The sequence below is a fragment of the Canis lupus genome, chromosome 6, assembly GCF_003254725.2.
Source record: "Canis lupus dingo isolate Sandy chromosome 6, ASM325472v2, whole genome shotgun sequence".
Lineage (NCBI taxonomy): Eukaryota > Metazoa > Chordata > Mammalia > Carnivora > Canidae > Canis > Canis lupus.
The window spans coordinates 31,126,731-31,154,530 of NC_064248.1; the positions used below are offsets into that span (position 1 = coordinate 31,126,731).

Below are 27,800 nucleotides of genomic sequence, written 5' to 3' on the forward strand. Positions count from 1 at the left end.
GGGTCGGGGTGTACTCTGCGGGGTGTCCCGAGGGGCGGAGGGGAGGGGCAGAACCCGGAGGGTGGGCAACCTCGGGCAGGGACCCCGCCAGGCTGCGCTGGGTGGGCGAGGAGCAGGGAGGGGCGGGAGCCGGAGCTGCCCCGCCGCCGGCCCCGGCTCGGCTCGGCTCTGCTCGGCTCGGCCCGGCCCGCCCCCTGCTCGCCCCGCCCCCCTGCGCGGCAGGCCCCGCCCCCAACCAAGGATCGCCCCGCCCGCTGCTCGGCCGGCCCCGCCCCCGGCCATGACTAGCCCCGCCCCCTGCGCGGCAGGCCCCGCCCCCAGCCTGGGATCGCCCCGCCCCCTGCTCGGCCGGCCCCGCAGCTCGGCTGCACCGCGCGCTCAGACCTCCCGGCTCGACTGGCGGCGCGGGCGGCGGTGAGTGCAGCGCGGGCGCGGGCGGGGGCGCGGGCGGGGGCCGGGCTCGGCGGCGTGAGCCCTGGCCCCGGGCTCGGGAGCAGCCGCCGCCGGGAGACCCGGGGCATCGCGCGGGCCCCGGGGGTCGGGGCGGGCTGGAGGGCGCAGGGGTCCGGACGAGCTGTTCCGCGCGGGGCCCGCCGGCGCCGGCTTCCCCGACCGCGGGACGGGCTGGGTTCCCGCCCTGCGCCCCCGAGTGGGCCGGTCGCCCGCGCTGGGATCGTCCCGGAGAGTTCCCGGACGCCGGCCTCAGACCTTCGGCTTCTAAGGGCCGCCCCCGCCATCCTGAGCCGGTGCCTTTGCGGGCGCGCGGGCGCCTCGGGAGCCCCCGGGGGGAGCGGACCGAGCGCGAAGGCAGCCGTGGCGCCGGCCAGCCCGCCTCCCCGCGGGTCAGGGGGCCCCGGGTGAGTGCAGGGGTGGCCCAGGCCCGCCCGCTGCCGGGGTCGGCTGGGTGCTGGCGGCACGGGCTGGGGGCTGGGGAACCCGTGGCAGAGGTGGGCGTCACCCCTCCCCCGCCAGGCCTGGCAGGTGAGCTGCTCCCCTCTGCTCTGCAGGTCAGACCTGGGCAGTGGGGTTGGTGTTGTGTCCGCACCTCCTGGTCAAGGTCAGGAGATGGGGAAATGGGCATATTCTGGAAAGGGCGGTACATTCCAGGCATCAGGCCAGTTGGACCTTCACTGGTTTTCTGGTCACTTTTGTGCTTCTGATTCATGGGGCGGATGTCATTACTTTTTGGACTGACATTTGGTGTTCAGGGAAACCTAGGTTCTGGAAGCCACCGGCCTCCCCTTCCTAACCCGTCAGGTTAGACTCTCCCACCCGGCTTCCCAAGAGGGGTAAATCCCTCCGGTTGGCCTGGTAGCCTGGTAGCCTGGTAGCCTGGTGCTGGTTGAGGGGCTGCCTGGAACGCGGGTTAGCCCTGCAGTTCCCCTGGGGCCCTTGTAAGGAAAGACATGGCTTGTGTTGGTATATGCTTGACTACCTCGCTTACCTTCCTACCCCCACCCCCAGCCTTTTCAGGGTACTTCTTTTAAAATAGGACGAACCGGGCTGCCATTGTAAAGGGAGGCATGAGCTGGTATCTGGGACTCCACCACCGTGTTTGGTTTTATCATAGTTGGATCAGAATCCAGAGAGCAGGTGACTGGTTCTACCTGGCATGGAAACACCCTATGCCGCACTTGGCTTAACTCTAAGCCGGCCTTTGTCTGGGATCTGAATGTGCACCAGCCTCTCTAAGAAATACCTAGTATGGAGGAGGCCCATCTTCCCTCTTTCCTGTTACTTCAAGGCATCAAGAATAGGTGCTTTCATTCGTGTTTGGAAAAGTATCCCTGTCGTGTTATTGTGGATTAAGTGACTTGGGTGATTGATCTGAGACAGAGGATCAATTTCTTAGATCTCTAAAATACTAGATAATTTGGTGAGTGGACCTCCCTCTGCTCCTTCGGTCCCTTTTATGGGCTGGCTGTGGGGGAACAAAGTGCTACCCTTGCCCGTTAAAAGACACAGGAGAAATGGCTCCTGGCCCTGAGGGGTCTACACTGTGGGTCGAAAATGGAGACACATGCAGGTGAGAAATTCAGTGCTTTCTAATGCCTGGAAGGATCTTGAGGGGAGTGGGAAGGAGGGAGGTGTGAGCAAGGAGCCAGGATAGTCACAGTGGGTTTAGTAACAAAGCTGAGGCCTGTGCTTCTGTGGCAGAAGGGGCAGGTGGATATGGGGAGCAGCATTCCAGAGGCACAGAAGGGTCTCGGCAAAGCTTCAGAGGAGGCACAGACAAGATGAGGGTTGGACCATAAAAGGGGAACCACTGGAGGGAGGAGCCAGAAGGCATTTCCAACCCAACCTAAGTTAATTTTCAGAGAGATCAGCAGTACATACTCTTGCTATTAACCACCCCTACTGAATGGAGGCATGTATGATACCACTCTAAGAAGGGGCTAGTGCCCATCTGGAACTTAAAATTCTCTCACCAAAGACGAATTTTTTTTTTTAAAGATGAAATTTTTTAAAAAAGATTTTATTTATTTATTCATGAGAGGCACAGAGAGAGAGAGAGAGAGAGAGGCAGAGAGAGAAGCAGGCTCCTCAATGCAGGGATCCTGATGTGGGACTTGATCCCAGGACCCCCAGGATAATGCCCTGGGCCGAAGGCAGGCGCTCAACCACTGAGCCACCCAGGCATCCCACACCAAAGATGAATTAACCCAGAGCTACAGTGATGGTGAAAGAAAGAAGGCTCATAAGAGGAAGTCCTAGAGCCTTGGCACCACGTACAACCTGTCTTGTATTTCTTTATGCTTTTACTGCAATGACAGTAGCCCAGTGGGAGAGGTGGTCCATCTCATCAGGTAGACAGACCTCCTTAACTCTGCCTGTCGCTAGTACAGACATGTTGATGATGTCTTCGGTGCCCACTTGGCCTGCCCTGGTCTGTTCTGAACTTGTTTTCTTAACCTTAAAATTGTTATTTGTGCTCAGAGTGGTGCTTTCCTAGGTCCCTGCAATTTCTTCTTACTATTTTAACCCCTATTGGTATTTTGGGCCGCTTTGGCAACACTTCCTTGGCTAATATAGTTGTCCCTCGGGTGCACATGACTTCAGTAGAACTGTGTGTAGTTTCACAGGCTTTAGTTAAGACACCAACAGAAGAGCGGCTGGCTGGCTCAGTCGATAACAGCGTGCAACTCGGGACCTCAGGGTTGTGAGTTCGAGTCCCGTGTTGGGGAGGGGGACAGATTACTTAAAAATAAATCTTAAAAAAAAAAAAAGAAGAAAGGAATCATTGAGAGTTTGAGGTAGGAAGTTCAGTCGCTGAGATCCTAAAAACTTGAAGCACTCCCTCCTTTATCACTTTCTTCCTTATGGGTGTTAAGTTGAGAGAGAGAAGGATAGAGAAGGTCAGTTACTTAGGTCATGGAACTTTAGAATTGACAGTGTTCCTGGGATAAATTTAAGAGCTTGGCATTGACTTGCCTTAACCCTGAGCCCAGGGGGGTTATTTGTAGGCGATGCATTGATATTTTTGAAAGTTATATATAAAAAAAATAACACTATCACAGAAAGCGTGGAAGATAAAGAAGAAGATTGGGCATAATCTCAGCCTGTGAACCAAAGAGTTAGCATCAGTTTTCCTTGTTCGGCGGCTTGGCCTTTTATCGTGGTGCCTGTTTATTTCTGAAGCTGTAATCAGGGCACATACAATTTTGCATCCCGACGCAGTCCTGCTGATGTTCCCATTGTGTCGCTTCATCAAAACTCATCATTCCTGTGGAAACTTGCGGATGTGGTTTCACCAGGAATCCAGAGGGAAGTCGCCCTCTCTGATTCCGGGGAGCAGCCCACCTCCCCAGTAGAAGGATTTTCCATCCCGCAAATCATTGTAATTGGTACTTGCACCATATTCGAACCTGGCTTTCGGATGGTGGTAACTTTATCTTTGATTTGTGGGGCATGTCAGCCCGTGTAAACAGACACAATTCAGAGAACATGGCATTTGAAAATAATTTCTCTGAGATTTCCGATGAGCTTCTGTGCTTTTACTGAGGTAGCTTGGACTTGCATTTGATGGAGGTCAAATAGCCTAAGCCCTGTAGTACAATTTTCTCACTTCCTTTCCCGAAGAAGGCTGGAGATCCCATTTTCCTTGTTTGTCTAAATTCTTCCTCATACTAATTTAGAGTTTAGAAAGCACCATTCATTCGCCTGGGACATTTTTCAGAACCGTGGGCAGGTTAAATTCCATTACAACTAAAACAGCGTCACAGTATCTTTGTATTTTCAAGATTGCTAGCTAGTGGCCCTTAGTTTAAGAATTTTGAGCAATATTCGATTTAATACGTGTACAAGCCAGATAGTTCCTTAGAGTTTTTATAATCAGGTTTCACTTCTGTTCACATTATTGGGTATAAACGGAACGGTCTTCTTAGGCATCCTGACAATTTGCAGGAGCGCCCTTTGCCCCTGCCCCCCTACATTTTTTTTTTTTTTCCTGAAGGAATCCCTCTTCCCCTGGGGTGATTTCAGTGATGCAAATATTCCGAATATTGGGAACTGGTCTCTGGGTTCCTTTTCTGGGGCTGGAGGGTGGGGGCAGGGAGTAGAAGTGGAGAATCTTCCTTTTCTCTCCTTGAAAGAACTGATTTTAAGAAGGAGGATTAAGTTGGTGGTGAAAAAGCTGCTTTATCTTCTCTGAAGGCCTTGCCCTTTTCTGTGTTGATCTGATGTATTTTTAGAACAGTTTATCACCCACATGTGTTTAAAACCACTTTGGGAGAGTTTTGAAATCAATGTTTTAAGGGAGATTTGTGGCCAGGCATCCTTGTGCATCCAGTTGGGAGGGATTTTGGAGATTCCTTAAACCTCAAGGCCTGTACAGTCACTTACATTTGGGGATATCTCCTTCCTTCCTTCCTTCCTTCCTTCCTTCCTTCCTTCCTTCCTTCCTTCCTTCCTTCCTTCTCTCCACTTAGAAATAATTAGAAACTTTGGTTCACTTCATCTTTTGCATTTAACCAAAATACACTTAAAAAAAATAGCTTCTTAAAAAAAAAAAAACCTTTAAAATTTTTTTGTTTTTTAAAATTGAACTTGAATGTCTTTGGGTGAGGCCTGCCTGCTCTGGTTCACCTTCTAGTTTAGTTTTAAGTTTGTGGGAAAGTTGCAGTTAGCACAGGGAGTTCCCAGGACCCCTGGCCTGGTGTCCCTGTTGTTAAAAATGTCTCACGTCATCCCCACAGTACCGTCAAACCAAGGAACTGACACTGATGCCTCACCATTAACAAAACTCCAGACTCTGTTTTGGAGTTCACCAGTTTTCCCCCGACATTCTTTTTCTGTACCAAGGTCCCATCCCGGGTACCACATGGCATTTTAACCCCCTTTTCCAGCATCCTCTGCTCTCACAAATGTCTCCGTCTTGTTTTCATGACTTCTTGAGGAGGACTAGTCAGAGATTTTGTAGACTGTCCCTCAGATTGGGCTTGTCTTGGAGTTCTTCTCCTGGTTGCATTGGCGTTATGGATTTGGGTGAAGAATTGGCATGGGGAAATGCCTTTCTCCTGACATCTGGGGGGTATCTGATATCCACAAGACATTGCTAATAATGTGAACCTTCCTCACTAGGTTGAGGTGGTGGTTGCCAGGTTTGCCCATTGCCAAGTTCCTATCTTTGTCTTTTTGTAGATTGTCCCTTAAAAGCAAGATACTAAATCCAGCCCACACTCAGGAGAGAGGAATGGAGAGAGGGAGGGGTATTGACACACACCATTTGGAATTCTTCTGTAAGGACGGTTTGTCTTCTATATTTAATAAATACACACTTGTAAAGAGCTTGCATGATAGATCTCGCCATCGTATATGGGGTGTAGATGCTGTGTATGTGCATAAAATCTCTGTTCTACGAGGATGTCGTGTGGGCATCACTCTCCCAAAGCCCTCTGGGAACCCGGGAGAAGTGTAGAACCCAGTCCTTTCCCTGGAGGGGTGTAATGTGGTCCAGTTAGGGAGACAGGAAACAATTAGGACGCATGAGGACGGCATATGTTGTGGAGGGCTGGATTGTGTAGGTGAGGCCAGGCATACGGGGGCAGTCTTTAAGGGAATTCAGTAGGTAACGTTTACCACCCTGTTCTCACCTGAAGGCTTGCTAAAGGCGAGGTGGATGTTTCCCATAATTTTCAAAGACATGACAGTTATAATTCCAGCAGTCAACTGGAATATAGCCAGAATGGAGGAAATAAGCAAATATGAGACTCCCGAGTAACACAGATATTTATCATCAAGACAGACGCCCAAGTCTGTTTACCTTACTCATAGGAGACACCCAAGGAAAACTCGTAACTCTTACTTTACATAGAGTTCTTACACTGTGGGTGCGGGTTTTCCATGCTCAGAGGCTTTGACACAGCAAAGGCAGGGGTGGGTGGGAGCTGCCAGCAGCCGCAGGCTGGACCTTCTGCAGTCTGGGACAGCACAGAACCACCAGATGCGACCCAGGCATCGTCATCTTCTTATTCTTTGTAGACTTTAAGGAAGCAGAGAGAAATATGGGATCGATATTAGAAAAAAGTTCAGGTGCTTTTTGGGGAGGGATGCTGAAGAAAGCCATCAGTCAGAATGAAGCAGTGTCAGAAGTCACGAGGCTGGAGTTTTCGTTGTGTTCAGCCGTGAGTGGGGAGAGGGACCCCCTTGGCTTTGGGCTCTTGGGCCTTTGATGTGTGTTTATACTGATGACAGTTGCTGCGTGGCTTCTGCTGTGGTTGGTTTCTCCTGGTATTCTAGGTTTTGAGGCTTATTTTTAGAATCTAACCCTCCTTCTTGGCAGGAGTTGGATACTTCTAGGGGGTTTTCATGTTGTTCTTGGGATGCTGGTTAATTAAACAGAACCCTTGTTTGGGGACCCCCTGTGAACGGTCCAGCCTGAGCCAGATTCTTGGCCATGGGAAGGCTCCCGTGATCCGACCCCACCCTTCTGGCCAACTGCTATGTTCCCCATAGGACACAGGTGTGCCTGCTTCTGTGCGTCCAGCCACGCTGTTCCCCACGCCCCGACCTGCCTTTGCCTGTGTCCCCTAGACCCTCCACTTGGCTCAGAATCTGGACTCAGTTTCCCCTTTGGATCTGTTCCCATATCTCCCCCACGTTAGTTAACTTTGCCTCCCCAGAGGGATTCCTTAAGGCTGGCAAGGGAGGGTCTGTGTCTCCCTAGTCTCATATGAACCATCAGCCTTCAGAACCCCCTGCATAAAAAAATGGGTCCTAGCACAAAATTCAAAGAGAAAGAACTTTATGTTGGTAAATAGGACATTGTTGTCACAAATTTGGGGATGATACAGTGAGAATAGTAGTTTACATATCTCCTCACCAAATAGAAGTAATCAGAAGCTTTAATCACTCTGCAAACACTCAGGGAGGAGCTAAAGGCCAGGTGCTGGGCAGTGACGTGAGATGGTTCACGGGACAAAGGGCTGTGATGACATAATTTCACCCACAGGTGGGAGTACACGGGAGGCAGATATGGGTTAATTTTTATTTTATTTAATTATAAATATGTTATGATTAATAAATACTGAGTCCTGTAAACTTAATAAGCTATAATGAATAAACCTATTATATTGAATTTTTTCTTAATTTAATTTTTTGATTATGTAATATTGCTGTGGCTCAGTGTACAAACAGAAGACCAGGGGTCCCTGGGTGGCTCAGCGGTTTAGTGCCTGCCTTTGGCCTAGGGCGTGATCCTGGAGTCCTGGGGTCGAGTCCCACATCGGGCTTCCTGCATGGAGCCTGCTTCTCCCTCTGCCTGTGTCTCTGCCTCTCTGTCTCTCATAAATAAATAAAATATTAAAAAACAAAAACAAAAACAAAAAAACAAACAGAAGACCAGGGAAGTGTAGGTGAAGAACGTCCTTCCTCCTGCATCTCCCAGTCCAGCCCTGTCCCCGCTCACAGGAAGCCACCGTTAATCAGTTTCTTATATATCCTTTTGAGACATTTTCTATCTATCCTATAAGGAGATATGTATATCCTCCTTCCTTACACCCAAATGATGGCCTGCTGTGAACACTCTGGGGCTTTGTTCATGCAGTGATATGTCTAGAGAGATGCATTTCCACACATAAAACTCTTGCTTGTTCTGTTTTGGTGGTTGTGTTCTATTCCCTGGACATAGACGGGCCATCACCGATCTGCCCGGTCCCCTGCAGATGGATAGTTAGGTGGTTTCTGGCCACGCTGCAGTGAATACCCCTGTGTGCTCGTCATTTGTCACTTCACCCATGCATTGGGTATCTTGGCTACAGATGCCTAGAGGAAGAACTGCTGGCTCGAAGGTCTCCTGCATGTTACCTTTTGGTAGATCCTTCCATTGTAGATTTACAAGAAAGTTGTCAAGTTAGTACAGAAGTCACATACTTACCCCATCCGGTTCCCACCCCCCCAAACATCTCACATCAGGGTTATTTGTCACAACTAAGAAACTGGCGTTGGTATACCTGCCTCTTAACCAACTTCAGACTATTCGAACTCAGAGGAAAACCTTTTTTCCTACAGGATTCTTTTCCAGGATCTAATCCAGGATCCTACATTGTATTTCGTTGTTCTGTCTCATTCCCCTCTGGTCTGTGACCGTTTCTGAGACTTTCCTTATTTTCCGTGACCTTGGCAGTTTTGGGGAGTACTCTCCTGGTTTTGGGCTTGTCTGTTGTTTTCTCATGATGAGCCTGAGGTCAAGGGGTTGGGGGAGGAAGACCACAGAGCTGACACATACTTTTGCCCCTGATCGTATCAGCAAGTGTGTGATGTCCATGTGATTTCTCACTGATAGCAATCTTGACGGCCTGTCTCCGCACCGTTTTAACTGCATCTCCTCGAGTGAGATAGCATCTTTTTGCATGTGATGACAACTCCAGTGGAGTTGTCCTGGATGGGCCAGGGTCAACCTGATTGGTGTGCAGTTGAGGAGTGGGTGCACACTCTTGTGTCCCTGGGGACCTTTTGGGGGAGAACTGATGGAGAAGGAGACAGAGGTGCAAGCCTGGGCCAAGTGAGGAAGGCCCTCCAGCCTGGGGAGAAGAGGACAAGAAATAGGAAGTGGGTTTAGTGTTGTCGTGGCTGAGGGAGGAATGAGGCTGGGGGGTAGTGGTGGAGGGTGATCCCGAGGATGGGGAAGAAAAGCAGGAAGCCAGAGGGGCTGAGCACCCGGGCTGAGGGAGAGGAGCCAGAAATGTTTTTACATTTTGGAAGACCTGAGCCATCAAAGAGCTCTTAGGAGAGGAGCCAGCTGAGAGCAGGGTTGGCAGGTGGAGGGGGCTGTTGGAGCAGGGTCCCCGGAGAGATGGCAGGCATGCCAGGGTGGCCACACACGGTTAAGTGGAGTTTGAGTCAGAGAAGCGCTTGCTTGTGAATTGAGGGCAGGTGGACAGATGCCTGGGGCTTAGGATGGGAGGTTGAGGGAGTCAGGTCTGCAGGGGGGCAGAGGCGTGGGAGGGAGGGGAGCCCCCTCGAGAATCCACAGGTGGGGAATCTGGGCGACCCAGTGGTGAGGTGGGTGTGTTCATTCCCTACGGCTGCTGGGACAGATTACCACACGCTCAGTGGCCACAGTAACACACATCCATTAGCTCACCGTTCTGGAGGTCAGCAATCCAAAATGGGTGTCACGGGGTTAAAATCAAGGTGTAGCTGGCGTTCCTTCTGGAGGCTCCCGGGGATCATCCATCACCTTGCCTTTCCCTAGCTTCCAGAAGCATCTGCGTTTTTTGGCTCATGGCCCCTTGCTCCACTTTCAAAGCCAGCAGGGGAGCACCTCCTCTCCTCTCAGGTCCTCCTGCCTCCCTCCTAAGAGGAGCCTCGTGGTTACGTTGGGCCCACCAGGTACTCCCCAGGTACTCGGGGACAGCCTCCTCCTCCTCTCTTAACAAGCACAGCTGCAAAGTCCCTCTTAAGGGATTCACACATTCTGAGGGATTAGGATGTGGACACCTTTAGGGGGCACTATTCTGGGTGGGGGGGTTAGGCAAACATGGAAAGCCATGGAGGTAGTGGCCCCAGAACAGGAGCGCGTGGTGCAGTGGGGTCTGCGCTTGGATCTTGGCAGTGGGAACCTCTGTGCCACCGCGGCCAAGCGGTCCCCTCCCCGGTCCCTGTCTGCTTCCCCGAGTCACGAGCACTAACGCTTCTGTAGTCCTCCTCGTGCCCGGGGTTCTGAGCACACCCACTTGTGCCTCTCTGAGGTATGAGGACTGTTAGCCCATTTTCCAGATGGGCAAACCAAGGCATGGAGAAACTGAGTGACTGCCCCACTTCACGCCGCCCAGAAGTGGCGGAGTTGTGGCATTCGAACCACAGGAGCTTATTAGTTCCAGAGTTTCTTGCTCTCCAACGTTTGACCGGCCTTTAAATTGCATCATTTTAAAAGAAATGCATTCCAGGGGCGCCTGGGTGGCTCAGTGGTTGAGCATCAGCCTCTGACTCAGGGTGTGATCCCAGGGTCCTGGGATCGAGTCCCGCATCGGGCTCCCCGCAGGGCACCTGCTTCTCCCTCTGCCTGTGTCTCTGCTTCTCTCTGTGTGTGTCATGAATAAAAAAAAATCTTAAAAAAAAAAAAAGGAAATGAATTCCACCATATCGATTTTCTTTTGAGCTGTTTGGTCTCCTTTCCGTGCCTTGCCTAGTGACCCACCCACTCCTGCAAATGACTGGGGAGTGCATGCAGGTGTTTCTGGAAACCCCACGCGTGACTGTATCCAGGGCACCAGGCTTCTCTGTCCCATCCCTGAGCTCGGTGCTGGCCATGGCCTCCGAGGCCTGGACTCTGCAGGGAAGCCCGTGATGCGCCATTGCCCAATGACACTTCTTAGTATCGGGCCTCACGTCCTTCTTTGCTTTTGGGGCTGCCTGGTGGTCATCTCATCAGAAAGGGATGGGAGGGGTGCCCGGGTGGCCCAGTGGGTTGAGCATCTACCTTCGGCTCAGGTCATGATCCCAGGGTCCTGGGATCGAGCTCCCTGCTCAGCGGGGAGCCTGCTTCTCCCTCTCTCCGCCCCTCCCCTCCCTTGTGCTCTCTCTCCCTCTCTCCCAAATAAATAAAATCTCAAAAAGGGATAGGAGTAGGGAGGGAAAGTGACCTGAGACTCTGTGAGTCCCTCATCTGCCAAGAGTATCCGGGTTATAAACATGCCCTGGGGATGGAGATGCCAGCACAGGTGTGACCTCTGTCCCCCGCTTTCCTGTCCACATGCAGCAGCAGAGGTTGCTGACATTTATGACATCTTGGGGCACAGGATAGTTAGGGCCTCTGAGTTTTCTTGACACTGTGGACAAAAGACAGATTGTCATTTCTGGAGAAAGGATGACACACCATCCATTTAGACCCAGTGGCTCTAGAGCCACACCAAAGAGCAGGTAACGAACATGCAGGGACAGGTGTTTGTGAGTTTGGGGTGATGGCAGTGAGGAGCCTGCCCATGAATCTGGATTTGGAATGGATGATACTGTCGCAGGATGAACCCCTCCCCACCCTCCTCGGTAACCCCGAGCAGAACCAGGAGCAGATATCGGCACAAACCAGGGCACCTGCTGCAGAGCGCGGATGCCAGCAGCGTCATAAACTTGCATCAAGGAGTAGAAAGGAGCCCATCTTGAGGTTCAGAGATTGTGGGGTTTTCTTTCTTTCTTTCTTTCTTTCTTTCTTTCTTTCTTTCTTTCTTTCTTTCTTTCTTTCTTTTCTTCTTTCTTTTCTTCTTTCTTCTTCTTTCTTTCTTTCTCTTTCTGATTCTATCTTGTTCATGTTTGCACACCTCCACACTTCCCTTTCCACCCACATCTTGATTCGATCTCCCGCCTTGACATCCTGGGGTGCCCTGTTGAGAAACACCACTCTCCTCAGGAATCCTGGGGGAAATGAAGGATTTCAGACCCAATTAAGTGACTCCACTTCTGGAGCGTATTTGGTGACACTTTGGCCAAATACTCGTGTTACCTTGAGCTGAACCAGGAGACCATCTGTTACTGAGGCTTGTCATTGTATAAACATCTTCCTGCAAAACGGTTCTTGGCTTCTAAGCGGAGGTGTTAGGATAAGAGCCTCTCATTTACATTTGCTTCCAAGTCTTGATGCCATCCAAGATGGGTCTTGTTTTCTCCTCACATCTGTTGAAGCGTCAGGGTGAGCAGCTTGTCTTGAGTTGTCTAGAACTTTCCCAGGGTGAGCACCAAAATCCCATATCCAAGGAAACCCCTCCATCCCCGTGGGTCACTCAATAAAAGCACCTGTGATGTTTTGAGCCTAGTTCTAGGTGCTAGGGATGCAGATTCTAAGAAATTTCAATCCTTGTCCTCATAGGACCCACAGACTGATCGGGAAGCCAGACAAGCCAAACACAGTGCTCTGTGACAAAGTGCTAGTCACGGCTAACACATACTCAGTGCTTCCGTGCCGCTCGTTGCTCTGGGTGCTTTTTTATTTATTCATGAGAGACACACAGAGACAGGCAGAGACACAGGCAGAGGGAGAAGCAGGCTCCCTGCGGGGTGCCCGATGCGGGACTCGATCCCAGGACCCCGGGATCACGACCTGAGCCAAAGGCAGGTGCTCACTCACTGAGCCACCCAGGTGTTCCATTCTGGGTGCTTTTATAAGTGGATTCATTTAATCCTCCCATGAGCCTTAAGACACTACCAGTGTTCCCATTTTATGAATGGGATAACTGAGGCACCAAAGTCATGCCGTGAGGCATGCCATCTGACCAGATGCAGTCTGGCACCCTTGATCTCTACATGGTGGAGAGGTTCAAGCAGGAATTAATTCTCCCCTGGGGAGGCCAAAGATCAACTCTCCGGGGAGGTGATGTGCAAGCTGGAGGATGACAGTGGAGAGGAATTTTCAACGCCCCGGGAAGGAAGGAAAGCCAGGGCAGTGGCAAGAGCGTGCCCGGGGACGTCGAAGCCAGGCTGCAGACGCATCAAAGATGTGCAGCATCGTGGGTGGTGAAGTGGGAGGCGGGGTTGGGGGTGGGGGTTCATTGTGCCCTGGGAACCCCCTCCATCCCGGGCAACTCAGGATCTTCGGTCATTCTAGTCTTGGGGGCACAGGGCACGTCCGAAAGACCCCAGTGGTTTTGGTTTTAGGTAAATGGAACCACAGGCTGGGCTGAGCTGATAAGCCTGGTGGTGAATTTGGAGGCTCGGCCTTGGCTTGTGAGGACTACGGCTCGAGGTTTCTAGCAATGCCTTTATTTCCCCCTTTTCGACTGAGGTTAAGCTTGCATTGCATAAAATTCACCATCTCAGAGTGTACAGTTCAGTGGCCTGCAGCACGCACGCTCTCATTGTTGTGCAAACATCACCTCTCTCAAGTTCCAGGAGCTTTCTTTTAAAGATTTTGTTTATTTTTAGAGAGAGAGCCCACAATGAGGGAGGGGCAGAGGGAGAAGCAGGCTCTCCACTGAGCAAGGAACCCAGTGCGGGACTCGATCCCAGGATCATGACCTGAGCTGAAGGCAGCTGCTTAACCGACTGAGCTCCCAGGCGCCCCCAGAACATTTCATCACCCCAGTTAACCTATGCCCGTTAACAGTCCCCCCCCCCCCCCATTTCCTCCCCACACCCTTCCTCCAGCCCCGGACCAGCACCGACTGACCTTCTGGGTGTCCAGTTCTGGGCATTTCATGGAAATGGACTCATACCCTGTGTGATCTTGGCATCTGGCTTCTGTCCTTTGGCATCACGTTTTCGCCCGGCGATCTGTCGGGGCTGAGTCTGCAGCGGAAAGGCTGGTGTGCTGGTTGTCGCCAGACTTCCCAGAGGTCAGAGACTTCCCAGGGGGCAGCCCTTTCCCTGGGAATTTAGGATTCCAGGCAGAGCACTGCAGGGCTCACCTCCGCAAACATGGGTCACACATCTGTGCGGGCACAGAACCAGGAGGTTGGTCCCCAAAGCAGTGGCGGACACCTACAATAGCAGCCCCCAGTGGGGTGGGGTGTTCCAGGGAATTCCGAGACCGTTCAGGCTGAACTTTTTAGGAAGAGATCTGCAGCTGAAAGCGAGGCCTCTCTGGGTTTATTTCAGTATCATGAGGTCTCAGGAGCGATTCATTCATCTCAGCTCAGGATGTGAGGATCGCAGGGCCTGACAGCGTGGCTTCTCTCCAGGATTTTGAGGGCACTTTCCTTCTCTTTCAACAGAGCCATATTAAAAGGCTGGGGCTTGGGGTGCCTGGGGGGCCCAGCGGTTGAGCGTCTGCCTTCAGCTCAGGTCATGATCCCAGGACCCTGGGATCAAGTCCCACATCAGGCTCCTCACTGGGAGCCTGCTTCTCCTTCTGCCTGTGTCTCTGCCTCTCTCTGTCTCTTATGAATAAATAAATAAAATTAAAAAAAAAAAAAGAAAAAAAAAAGGCTGGGACTGAGCTGCTCTGAGACTCTGCTGGCAAGGGACTTTTGCCTTTCCCACCTGGATGTTACAGCAGGTGGCAGCGACGCCTGGCACCACAAGGTCCTTTAACTATGCAGCTTCGGACTTGCATTGTATCTCAGGGAGGTTCCCCTTCTGTCTGTCTTTCCTCCAGAATGAGAAGGAAGAGCTTTGTGGATATCTGCTTTTGGTTGATATTAAGGTCCTGGGTTCCCTGGTCTTATTAAAGAAGCAGTTTAGTTTTGTTTTTAAAGATTTATTTTTTGTTGGGTCGGGGAGGGTGCATGGCAGAGGGAAAGCGAATCTCAAGCAGACTCCTCGCTTAACTCTGGGCTTGATCCCAGGACCCTGAGATCATGACCTGTCATCAGTTGAGAAAATCAGTTGGAATCCACAATAGGTATTTTTTCACCCTGGCTTGAATGTCTGCAGTAAATGCATCTTTTTACACATGTAAGGGAGGCAGAGAGAGAGAGAGGAAGGCCTTCCAATGTGTGGATCAAACATTTTCATGTTTCATTTGGGGGTAAGGTGTGCAAAACAAGGCTGCTGACTGTGTCTGTGTCTGCCGACCTGGGAGGTGTTCAAACCCTAGCCCTCCCTCCTCCATCTGCATGACTTTGAACAAGCAGCTTGACCTCCCAGCTTTCTCGTGTGTGAGATGGGAGGATGTTAACAGTGATTCGCTCAGTGGTGTGAGGACTGTGGGGTGACGCATGTGAGGGTGTGAAGTACAGAGCTGGGGCCGGTTCATCTTAACACAGTTGTGAATCTGGGGGCAGGGGTGGGGAGTAGTTGATGGGTAGGGGATTTTGCTCACCCCAGGACCTCTGGACTCCCAAGAGTCTCAAGGAAGGTTCAAACAGCCTGGTTGGCTCAGCGGCTTGGTGCCTGCCTTTGGCCCAGAGCATGATCCTGGAGTCCCAGGATCAAGTCCCACATCAAGCTCCCCACAGGGAGCCTGCTTCTCCCTCTGCCTGTGTCTCTGCATTTCTCTCTGTGTCTCTCATGAATAAATAAATAAAATCTTTAAAAAAAGAAAAAAACAAACAGCCTGGTTATCTGGTACCCGTAGTACCCTTCGGTTTCTTCCTGCGTGAGGATCCAGCAGGTTACATGTGGATTCAAGACTCAGAGGACGCTGGCTGCAGAGGGAGTGGACACCGGCCAGTCCGATCCTGCGTGGGCCCGTTAGGCAGAGGCGCGTCTTCCCCGGGCTGGGCCCCTTCCCCCTGCCCACCTCCCTTGGTTGCGGCCCATTAGGTTAAATTGTGAGTGAGCTGGGCATAGTCGGAAAAGAACATACGAGTATAAGGGACCTCAGGACTTGGTCAGTAAAAGGTTAAAATTTGTTCGGACAACTGCATTTATGACGTCAAGGAGAGACACGTTCTGGGCATACTAAGGGATGGTGATTTGAAAAACTCCCTGGCACCCAAATACTTCATCCCCTTTACCTCCCTCTCCCATTCTCAATGGGGACCCAGGGGAGCGAAAGTCAGTTTTGGGTTAGGAGAGAGGTAAAAAAAATTTAAAAAAAGAAAGAAAAGAAAGAAGAAGTCTTAGAGATGACAGTGGTGTGTGGCCCTCCCAAACTCAGCCCTCTCCAACGAAATCTCATTTCTTAGTATTTCATTTTCTCTTGTTAGGCAGAAATTAAATTATATTTAAATTAATTAATTAAATTTAAATATAATTTAAATTTTCTCCTCAGGGGCAAAGGGGGGTGGTGGTGGTGGTGGAGGCAGCTATAATGAAAACAAGACGGAGAAATCCTGTTCTATATACCTGGGTTGGATGAACGAGCAACTGTCAGTCTCGGTCCCGAAAGCCCAGGAATAAATATCCCGTCTCTCCCTCGCTGCCCATTTAAGAGCGAGGCTCCCTCGTGGAGGAAATGGTGGAGACTTGGAGCAAAGGGAATTTTCAGCTAGGGACCCTGGGATTCCAAGGGGCGCATTTACAGGTGAGAAGGTGGGGGCCAGGATCGTGAGATTTCCAGGTCCGCATCCCGTCTCGCCTTTAGGAATGCATCTTCGTGCATCACCTGTGCCTCCTTTCTCTTTCCTGTGCCCTGCGGTCACCCTGGGCTGCGTGACCTGGGGGCCCAGCTCCCTAAGTCTTGAGAATTTCAGGAAGGTAGCAGCAGAGCCATGGGCTGAGCCCTGTCTCCGGGTCGCCTGGTGCTGCAAAGGCTACAAGCCCAGGGAGGCAGCCCTGGTCATATTTTCCGGTTCAAACAATGGGTTTGGAATGCCTGCCTGCGGATTTGGAAGCACTTGGAAGTGGCTAATGGCAGAGCCATTCAGAGATGGGCATCGCGCAGCTCCCCAACCCTGAGCGTTTCCTTGATCTCTGGGGGGACTGGGGGGGTGGGGGTGGGGAGAACTTGGGTGGAAGATCGCCTTCCATGTGTCCTTTCCAGCAGGCAGTAGAGAAAAGCCACTCAGGGGCCTAATAACCCAAGTGGGGAGGGAGGAAGGAGAGCCCCTCGTTTGCTCCTTTATCCACCCCCCCCAGGCTCCCAGTAACCATGACAACCTGGCACCGCAGACACTGCCCCAACCTCCCAGGGCCACTGTCGCCAAAAGCATTCTCAAGGCTGTGCTTTTATGTGGCGGAGCTGTGGCCCCGCTCTTGGCTCTTGTGTGGAACCCAGAGATGCTTTGGTGTTTGTCCCACAGGGTATTAGATGGAACTGTGCTCGCGCCGCAGCACTTAGGTGGCCTGATCTGGAGGGTTCTGTGCTGACTGGGGAGCGTGTGCATGTGTGTGCGCGCGTGTAGTCTATTTCTGTGTCTTGCACCACGGTGTGCGTGTCTGTGCGTGTGGGTGTTGCGGTGAGAGACTTGCCGGGAGAGCGCTGGGGGGTGAGGACCAGGAGGTGGAGGCAGGTTGATCTTGATCGGATCCTTTACCACTGACGGGGTGGGCCTCCTGCCCCCTGGGGAAACCAAATTAAAAAGAAATGGGGGAGCTTTGGGAGAAAAAGAAAGAGAAATAGGCCCGAGCGATGTGGCATTTCCTGGCCTGGGGCCTGGGGCAGGGAGGCTTTGGAATTTCTATAGAAAGCCTTCAGACCAGCTGGTTATGGGTTTTGTTTTGCTTTTATTCCCCCAGCCCTGTTGCTCTTGTATCCTTTTCAGAGTTCTAAGCGTGTTGACGTGGCTGTTGGATACAACAGCAATGCTCCCAAGAGGCAGCGTCCTGAAGCTCGGAAACTAGGCCGCGGCCTGGAGACCAGTGATGCCTGCACGATAACCCGGCCAACCCGGCCAGCCTGGGTTTCCAGAAGCGAGGGCCCTTCCTTCCTTGAGAGGAGAGGAGGTCCCCACCCCCAAACCCTCCCCGTTGGCTCTTGACAACACAGCTTCTGGCTGCCTTTGGTCACTTTGGGAGGAGGGAGCAAAGGTTTTGAAGTGGAGGCATGAGTTGAGTCATGGTTTCCCAAGCGGTTTAACCCAAACTTTTTTCTGCACAATTCAGGGTGCCCCAGGACCTCATTCTCCCCCTCCCGGAGCACTCCCCTTGCAAGCCGCCCTTGCAAACCGCGGCACACCGAGCTATTTTAGGCCTTCTGTCCGACCGGTGTTCTCGGCTCTTGCGGTTTTCTGTTGTGAGTCAGTTTTTTGTAATAAATTGTGTAGGCAGCCGGGGGTCTGTCTGCCTTTCCTGAGACAGGAAGGGACAGCGAGTCCTTGACGTTTGGTGAGGTCGCAAATTCCTCTAGAGCACCCAGGCGGCCTGCTGGGCCCCAGCCAGAGTCTGCACACGCAGGCCGGGCCCAGAAGCAGCTGCGGGGAGGTGGGTGGTGGTGGTGATGAGTGGGTGGGGGGGAGGGAGAGGAGGGGGAGGAGGAGGAGGGAGAGGTGGGGGAGGAGGAGGCGGAGGAGGAGGAAATGGTTCCTGGAGCTCAAGGGGAAGGAACATCATCCAGCTTGGGGGGTGAACCTGGTAACGAAGTGTCCCGGGCTGCTGTTTGTGCTCGTCTCCTTTCCTCCTTCTGCTTTTCTGTTCCCATGTGTCAGAGGAAACTGACAACATACCATAACCGCTTCTCACAATCATTTTTTTTTTAAGATTTTATTTATTTATTCATGAGAGACTCATCAGAGAGAGCAAGCGAGCCACAGGCTGAGGGAGAAGCAGGCTCCCCATGGGGATCCCCATGCTGGACTCTATCATCCCGGGACCTGGGATGAGGCCCGGAGCCAAAGGCAGATGCTCAACCGCTGAGCCACCCACGTGCCCCTTCACAATCATTCTTTTTTTTTAAACCCCGGACCCGTTTGCACAAAGATGCCCTGCAATCTCATTAGCTGCCCTTCTGCCTTCCTGATTAACGGTCTCTTCTGGACTTGAACGTAGCCGCCACCCGCCATCCCCTCCACCCACGCATAGGGGCCTTCTAAGGTTTGCTTCGCGCTTCTCTTACAGACTTGCTCCATCTACACTTTCTTGGGTCAGACCTTTCCTCTTCTCTATCACCTTGCATGGCTCCCCTTGTTCCACAGTGCTGCTGACCTGTAGAAGCAGAAACTGTGAGCCACAGAGGCAGTTTAACAATTTTTTAGTAGCCACATTTATTTATTTATTTATTTATTTATTTATTTATTTATTTATTTATTTATTTTAAAGATTTTATTTATTTATTCATGAGAGACACAGAAAGAGCGAGAGGCAGAGACACAGGCAGAGGGAGAAGAAGGCTCCATGCAGGGAGCCTGACGTGGGACTCCATCCCGGGTCTCCAGGATCACACCCTGAGCTGAAGGCAGGGTCTCAACCGCTGAGCCACCCAGGCGTCCCAGTAGCCACATTTTAAAAAGTGCATAGACACACAGTTTACTTAACCCCACCTATCTGGAATATCATCGTTTCCACTTACAGTCAGTATAAAAAATTATGAATGAAGTACTTCACGTGAATGTCTTACAGTTTTTCAAAATCCAGGGTGTGTTTTGTGTTGACATCAGATCCCAAATTGGATGCTAATATTTTGTCAGAGACGCCTGATATAGATTCAGAGCTCATTAAATTTGCTCTTGGAAAAGTAGATTCACATAGCCAAGGTGCCCTTTGGAGATGTGGGAAAACTTAGGTAAGTTTCTGTCAATTTATGTAAGTTTTCTAACAGTTTGCATGCAGTATTAGACGTGTGCGCGTGCAGTCATATTGGACAGCCCAAATGGAGAAGGTTTCCATCCTTCCAGAAGGTTCCATCTGGCAGGCTTATTCGATAAAGCCTAAACACCTCCATAGGGCTTTCAAATTTTCTACAACCCGGCCCCAACCTGTCTAGCTTTATTTATTGACTTTGTTTTACATGTGTCCACTTTCCCATGCTTCTCCTTCCCCTTTGAGGTGGAACCTCTCTTTCCACCTGGAGATCTCATTCTCCTTTGTTGGTCTCCGCTTAAAGGCAGAGCTTCCTCCAAGGAGTCTCTCCTTCTTCCCTTGGCAGAGTTAATTGCTGCCTCCGCTTCCCACGGGGGCAGCATGTGGGGGAAGAGGCCTGCCTAAGTCCCCGGACCATGGACCATGGCACACCGCCCTGGGAGCTCATTTCCCTATTTCTCCTGAGGCAGGTTTGAATGGATCTTCTAAGGCAGCGTGAGCCCTGCCCATTTAGAAAAACAGAGCCATACAAAGGGCAGCACTGTGTCCTTCTCCAGCTGCCCTGGGGCTGCTGAGCACGGGGCTGCAGACAGGAACACACCCTGGGTACAGGCCACGTAATTCTAGGCGGGCATCAGCTCTGCCCCCCACCCCAGAGTGTGTGTGGGGGGAAAGGCAGTGGCGAGGGGGCCCTTTCTTTGGCCTCATAGAAGGAAATACGTGCCTAGCTGCTCTGATACTCCTTTTGCAAAATGGGAGCTGGTGTGTGTGTGTGTGGTGTGTGTGGTGTGTGTGGTGTGTGTGTTTACTTTTTCAAAAACTAACATATAAGCAGAAAAGTGCACACATCTTCATTGCGTCACTTGGATTTTCACATAGTGTGCATACCACCCAAGCCTACCCCCAGATGAAGAATAAGAACAGGGCCAACCCCTAGAACACCCCCCCACCCCCCCTCCCACCTCCCACCCCACCCCTTCCAGCCACCACTCCCCACCCCTTCAGGATTTAACTGCTTTCCTGACTGGTGGCTCATGACTCATTTCGCCTGCTTCTGAACTGGGTGTAGATGGCATCCCACCGGGTGCCTCTGCCCTCTGACTTCCTCTGCCCCGCCCCCCGCCCCCCACTATATTTGCAGATACAGTGACATAGTTTGTGGTTGACTTGGAACACCTTTGTCTTTTCCGGCACCTAAGATGCTTTTAGTAAAAAAAAAAAAAAAACCCACAGTGGTTAAAGAGGAGAGGACGACACTCGATGTGAAAGACGGGGCCGTCGTTGGTTGGTAGTTTCAAAGCGCCAGGAGAGAAGCGTCTGCTCTGATTGGGGCGATGTGTGCCCTTGGGACCTTCTAGGTTTTGATGATTTTTGGTTGTAACTGTTTACCTTTTAGCTTTATTTAGGGAATCCTTCGTTACAGTGATAATGCTTGGGTCTAGGAGGGATGCTAACTCCCTTTCTGGTTTTTGGACAAGGCTGCACGCGAGCCATTTCTTCCTATTTTCCATTTGGTAGAAATTGGGAAGATTGGTATGGAAAAGAGAGAGAGAGAGAGAGGTGTCACTTGTATTTCTGATCTGGTGTCTTCTGCTTTTGCTTTAGGTAAAATGTCTGTTCCAGGATCCTACCAGGCGGCCGCTGGGCCTTCCTCGGTGCCAACTGCGCCGCCATCCTATGAAGAGACGGTGGCCGTCAATAGTTACTTCCCTATGCCTCCTGCCCCTGCGCCAGGGCCGACCACGGGGCTGGTGACGGGCCCGGATGGCAAGGGCATGAATCCGCCAGCCTACTACACCCAGCCAGTGCCCGTCCCCAACGCCAATGCAAGTACGTGCCACCTCCCGCGCCCCCTTACCTGTCTTCTTCGCCCTCCACCCTGGCCTTGGGGCCCCTGCGAGAATCAGGGGAGCCACAGAGGTGACTCTGCCTAAAGTCCAAGTGAAGTGCCGGTCAGTCTGGCCTGACCCCTCGCCCTGGAATGTCACTTCTAGTCTTCTGGGTTCCACCTCTGGGGTGGGGGTGGGGGGCTCATGTCTTCTCCCCAATAAAGCACAGTTTATGAGCTTTCCCACATCAGCCACAAACCGATCTTTTGGTGCTAACTGCCCACCAGTCATCCCAGAGGAATTGGGGAATGGGAGTTTGCGTTCAAAGGCCCCTACCCTTCCTGCTGACACTCCCTGGGACAGACCCTGCCCTGAGGCCAGGGCTGGAGTGGGAGAAGGAGCAGAAACAACTGGGAGTTAGGAATGGTTGAGCAGGTGCTGTCCCAGCCTGCTTCCCTGCCTTCTAGCTACTTCTTCATGGCCTTATCCCTGGGGACTTCCCGCTGCCCAGGTGCGCCTAGGTGCGCCCAGGTGCATAGGTGATTCAGTATCACAAGCAGCCGAGGAGGGAATAGCCAGCTCAGAGACTAGGCCAGTGGGTCAGACTGCCTGGATTCACCTAACTGCCTGGTGACTCAGTTTCCCCTCCTGTAAAATAGGGCTCATCAGGTGACTCCTTCAGTGGGTTGTTCCGATGAAATGAAGTTCTCTGAGGAGTCATTTGATAAAAGTGAGCTCTTGTCCCCGGGCTCGAGTAACTTTGACGCTATCACACAGAAGAGAACAAAGTGACTTCAGACTCATCATGCTCTGATCAAAAATTCATTCTGTACCAAAAAAAAAAAAAAGACTTTTACACAGTTTACATGTAGGTGTTATAGTATGCTCAAATACTGCTTTTTCTGGAAGGAAAGACTTCCTAGGTCTTTCTAGGACAATTAAGTTCTGAGAGCTAGTACAATAATTAATTTCCCCTAATACACAGATTATAGAAACGGCATTTCAGCACCGCAGAGAGGAACAGAAGGGAGTCACTCTGACAGAAATATGAGCTTAAGCAACTTTGCCAAAACGCAAAAACATTCTGAATGCTTAAGGACTTCATGATTTATATCACTCTGGGCTCTCCTCTGGTAACCGGGAACGCCTGTACATGTTTTTCACATAGTTTGCTCTTTTTAGCACTATTTTATATCTTTGTTTCATGTATCAGCTCGATTCCCGGACTCGTTGCAAAGCCTGGGCCAGTGTTCCCCGGCTTGGTACCAACTCCAGCCCTGTCACGGGGGGGTTGGACCTATTAAGGAGTCCGGAGCCACGTGTGAAAGGAGGGGAGTGTTTCATCGAGGGTTTGATCTGGGTTCGCTGTGACCCAGAGTGTCAGGTTCTTTACTATCCTTCTCTCATGGGACCCTGGCAGCAACCGTGTTACTTCCAGTTGTAAAAAATAAAAGAGTTAAATTGAGATACAATTCCCATTAACTCCATAGGGTTCACTCTTTGAAGGTGTCTGATGCAATGGTGTCAGTGCAAGCATCGGCGCCAATTCCAGAATATTTCCATCACCCCAGAAAGAAACCCCGTCCCCATTAGCCACCCCTCCCCATCCCCCCAGTCCCTGGCAACCACTAATCTATGGATGAAGAAAATTGAGGCTAAAACCCCATCATATCACTGTTTCTGGAATTACTATCTGCAGACCACCTTTATCGAACCACACAGGGAGCTTAAAGAGCCTTCTGGGGACCCTGCCCCAGACCTGCTGACTCAGCCTGTCTCAGCGGTAGGGGCTGGGGGTGGGTATAGGGCCCAGGAACCTGCATTGGCAACATTGGCAGTAAGTTCCCCACCCGATTCTGTGGTCAGTGAGTTTGAAAGCCTGGTCGTGCTGAGCCAGACCCCCGCTCCAGGAACTTCTCCCCATCTCACGTGGCAAGGGGGTCAGGGGCATGCAAGCCCCCCAAATGATAATGCTGGAAATCTGCCACTGTTTTGGTAAAGCACACATAAGGTAAATTTGTCACCTAAATTTAGCGTCTCTTGGTGTACAGTTGAATGGCATTAAACACATTCAAGTGGTCTTGAAACTGTCACCACCATCTCTTTCTAGAACTTTTAAAGATATTTTAAAAATTTATTTATTTATTTATTTAAAGATTTTGTTTATTCATGGGAGACAGAGACAGAGAGAGACAGAGACAGAGACAGAGACACAGGCCGAGGGAGAAGCAGGCTCCATGCAGGGAGCCCGATGTGGGACTCGATCCCAGGACCCCAGGATCATGTCCTGGGCCGAAGGCAGGCACTAAACCGCTGAGCCATCCAGGGATCCCCCTATTTTTACAATTTATTCATCAGAGAGAGAGGGAGAGAGAAAGGGAGCGCAAGCAGGGGGAGGGGCAGAGGCAGAGGGAGAAGCAGGCTCCCTGCTGTGCAGGGGGCCTGATGAGGGACTCGATCCCAGGATGCTGAGATCATGACCATGACCATGACCAAACCAAGGCAGGTGCTTCAAGGACTGAACCACCCAGCTCCCCCCCCCCCCCCACCAGAATGTTTAAATCTTGTAAAATTGAACCTCCAGACCCAGTAAACAGCAGCTCCCCGTTGCCCCCCCCACCCCTTCCTGGCACCCACCATCTCCTCTGTGAATTGGATGACTTGAGGTGCCTCCCATACGTGAAATCGTGCAGGCCTTGTCCTATGCCTGGCTCGTGGCACTCAGCACAACATCCTGACGGCTCATCCGTGTTGGAGCGCGGGTCAGGGTGTCCTTTTAAGGCTGAGCGAGCCTCCGCCGCGTGGGTAGATCCCATTGTGCTTAGCCATTTGCTCACCTGTCCGCGGGCACCTGGGTGACGTCCACCCTTTGGCTCCTGCAAGTGGTGGACACACCAGCCCCCGTGGGGACCCAGCCCCCGCCCCATCCCGGGTCGTCTAGCGGATGCTCTCTCCATTCACCGATCGCCTCTACCTGTCCTGCCAGTCGCCGTGCAGACCGTCTACGTGCAGCAGCCCATCTCCTTTTTTGACCGTCCGATCCAGATGTGCTGTCCTTCCTGCAACAAGATGATTGTGACCCAGCTGTCCTATAATGCCGGTGCCCTCACCTGGCTCTCTTGCGGGAGCCTGTGCCTGCTGGGGTAAGTCCCGGGGCCCTCAAGGACCCCAGGCTCCTCCTCCTTCCTCTCAATCTGTATCACATCTATCTGTGTTGCCCCCCCACCCCTGTCCCCAGCACCGCAGGTTGGCAAGCTGCACCCCCTGACCTCTGCCGTTGATGCCCGGGGCACCCACCCCTCCCTTCTGGGAACCACTGCTCTTGAGCCCACCAGCACCTAGAAGCTGCTGTCCCCCCTCTGCCTGCTCAGACCACTCCCTGCGTGCAGGGCCTAGCACAGCAGCCCCCTGCATCTGTCGAGTGATACCCTGAGCAGCGTCTTTTTTTTTTTTTTGGAAGGATTTCACAACCGAGTTAATGATAATAATGTTTGCCTGACTCTGAGAGAAGCTTTGAACAATGTGCACGTTATAATACTTGATAGCGATCTCTTTGAAATTTTTTTCTTTTTTAAGACTTTATTTATTTGATAGAGAGCACAAGCAACAAAAAAAAAAAAGAGAGAGAGCACAAGCAAGGAGAGCTGCAGGCAGAGGGAGAGGGAGAAGCAGACTCCCCGCTGAGTGAGGAGCCCGGCATGGGGCTCCATCCTAGGACCCCAGGATCATGACCTGAGTCAAAAGTAGACACTTAACTAACTGAGCCACCCAGGCGCCCCTCTCTTTGAAACTTATCTTTTTATGACTCCAAGTATTTTTCGCATTGTCTACACAGGGAAAGTGTATGTTTATGTCTGCACCAAGGGTAGTATATTGCAAGAAATTATGGTTTTTGTTCTGGAGAGATTTGAGGGAACGCAGTTTAATTATCCGCCCCCCCCAAAAAAAAAAAAAAAAAAAAAACAGATAAAGGCAGCCTCTTTATTCCTGGCCTGGGAGTCACTCAGAAAAACCACATGGGCTCTATTTTTCTCCCTCGAAGGAAACGGTATCTGTGCATCTTTTTTTTTTTTAGGAGCCCTGGCCTCTTGTACAACTGGCGTGTTCCTCATTGGTGGCTTAGCTCTAGAAGGAACGGTGTTTCTCTTCCTCATTTCGAAGAGAGAGGCTCAAAGCCCTGGAGAGCTTAGCTTCCTTGAAGACACATGTTCAGTGGGGTGGAAAGGAGACCAAACAGGTTTATTGGCACCTGTTTCCCCGTCCTGCCCACGGGACTGCAGTGATGGCTGACCTCTTCAGCCCCTGGGCAGGAAATGTGAAATAAAAGTTCATCGTCCTGGGACATTTTTGTATTAAAACTCATTTTTATCTTTGAAAACTGGGGAAGGACAGGATGAGAGCTATTGAGGGTCAGAACTATTGAACGATCCAGCTCTCAAATCGAGGCAGCTTTTCTGTCCCTCCCTTCTTTTCTTCCTTAAATATGGTATTGTGGGTTCTAATCCTACCTCTCACTGGTGTGTGACTGGGCAAGTGACCTCAGCTCTCTGTGCTCCAGTTCCCTCCCCTGAAAGCTGGAGGTATCATGGAGCTGTGTTTGTAATGCAGGAGAGCCAAGTAAGGATTAGTGCTAAGGCACTGTGGCTGCCCTTTCTTGAACTTGGGTAAACTTAGGCAGTAGGAGGAAATTCTTTTCATAAGATTGTTTCCTGGTCAGGCTGCATCCTGTTTCTGCTTTTTGTAAATCAATGTCTTCCTGTACATAGATGATTTTTTAAAAATTGAATTATAATAAAAAAATTGAATTATAATTGACATACAATATTCTATCAATTTCAGATATACAAGATAGTTATTTGATGTTTTTATACATTATGAAGTCACCATGATAGGTCTAATTACCATCTGTCACCATATAAATATTACTATATTATTGATTATACTCCCTAGGCTGATGTTGATTTTTTTTTTTTAAGATTTTATTCATTTACCTGACAGTGAGAGAGAAGGAGCACAAGTAGGAGGAGTGGCAGGCAGAGAGGGAGAGGGAGAAGCAGGCTCCCTACTGAGCAGGGAGCCAGATGCAAGCCCGAGAGCCCCATATGTGCTCAGATGTGGGCTTGATCCCAGGATCCTGGGGTCATGACCTGAGCCAAAGGCAGATGCTTAAACGATGGAGCCACCCAGGCACCCCTAAAATGTTGATTTTTAAAAAATTTGGGCAAACATTGGTCATAAGGCTGTGGGGGTGCCCCCAGTCACAAGCCTCAGGTCACCCACACTTTTGATGACCAGCTATAAATGGAGGGTCCTGTTATTCCTTCCTCACCTTTGATAATTTGCTAGAATGGCTCACAGAACTCAGAAAGACACTTTCCTTGCATTTATCAGTTTATTATGAAGGATACAAATAAAACAAGAGCTAGATGAAGAGATACATAGGACGAGGTCCAGAGGGGTCCCCAGTGCAGGCACTTCTGTTGCCGTGGAGTTGGGGTGCACCACTCTCCTGGCACAAGGATGTGTTTACCAATCCTGAAGCTGTCCGAATACAGTTGCTCAAGAGGGTTTATAACCCGATCCCAGCCCCAGTTCCCTCCCTGCGGTCTGTGGTTGGGGCTGAAAGTTCTAACCTTCGAACCACCGTGAACCAAGGGTCTTTCTGGTGACCAGCCCTGTCCTTTTTTTTTTTTGTATATTTTTTTATTGGAGTTCGATTTGCCAACATATAGTATAACACCCAGTGCTCATCCCATCAGGTGCCCCCCTCAGTGCCCGTCACCCAGTCACCCCCACCCCCTGCCCACCTCCCCTTCCACTACCCCTTGTTCGTTTCCCAGAGTTAGGAGTCTCTCATGTTGTGTCACCCTCTCTGATTTTTCCCACTCATTTTCTCTCCTCTGCCCTGGTGGCCTTATTAGCATAAAATCAGGTGTAATTGAAAGGGGTTTGGTTTGAATAACAGAAGGCTCACCTGTCAGCTCAGGAAATTCCAAGAGTTTTTTGGAACTAATTGCCTGGGAACTGGGGACAAAGATCAGATCTATTGTCTTCTACCACAGGCCACCTGCAGGTCCTGCCTGGGTGTGTTGATAGTGGGTTACTAGATGAAGAGAAGTCATTTGGGGAATTTTGTTCCGTCGTTGCTGTCAGAAGCAGCTTCTACACAGGGAAGAGTGATCAGTCTAGACACCAGGGTTAGTAAACTCCAGCCCATTTTAGTTCTGTGGGAACATATCGCACCATCTGTTTACAGATTATCTATGGCAGTGTGCAGGCCTCGGCAAAACAAGGCCTGTGTTGCCTAAAATGTGGACTAGCTGGCCCTTTACGCAAGAAGGTCACTGACCCCAATCTAAGAGTGACAGATGCTCAGATGACCCAAGATTTGAAAACACACCGAGGGCAGTGTATCCGAGAGCAGTCCTGGCATTGGCTGGTGGCTTCGTTTCCTCGGGCTGCCATTCCCAAAAACCACAATCC

General features: G+C 51.1%; 1 protein-coding gene across 2 annotated transcripts in view; it reads left to right on the forward strand.

The window, feature by feature from the left end:
* Positions 1-311: 311 nt before the first annotated feature.
* Positions 312-27,800, forward strand: part of LITAF (lipopolysaccharide induced TNF factor) — a 30,402-nt gene continuing 2,913 nt past the window's right edge. Inside the window, exons 1-3 of one of the 2 annotated variants that reach the window (XM_025416492.3) lie at positions 312-414; positions 21,094-21,318; positions 24,304-24,460. In XM_025416492.3, the coding sequence (XP_025272277.1) occupies positions 21,099-21,318; positions 24,304-24,460 (377 nt within the window). In that variant the 5' untranslated portion in view covers positions 312-414; positions 21,094-21,098. Of the gene's footprint in view, positions 415-5,645; positions 5,739-21,093; positions 21,319-24,303; positions 24,461-27,800 lie in introns of those variants that run through there. The other variant, XM_035718152.2, reaches the window with a different exon arrangement.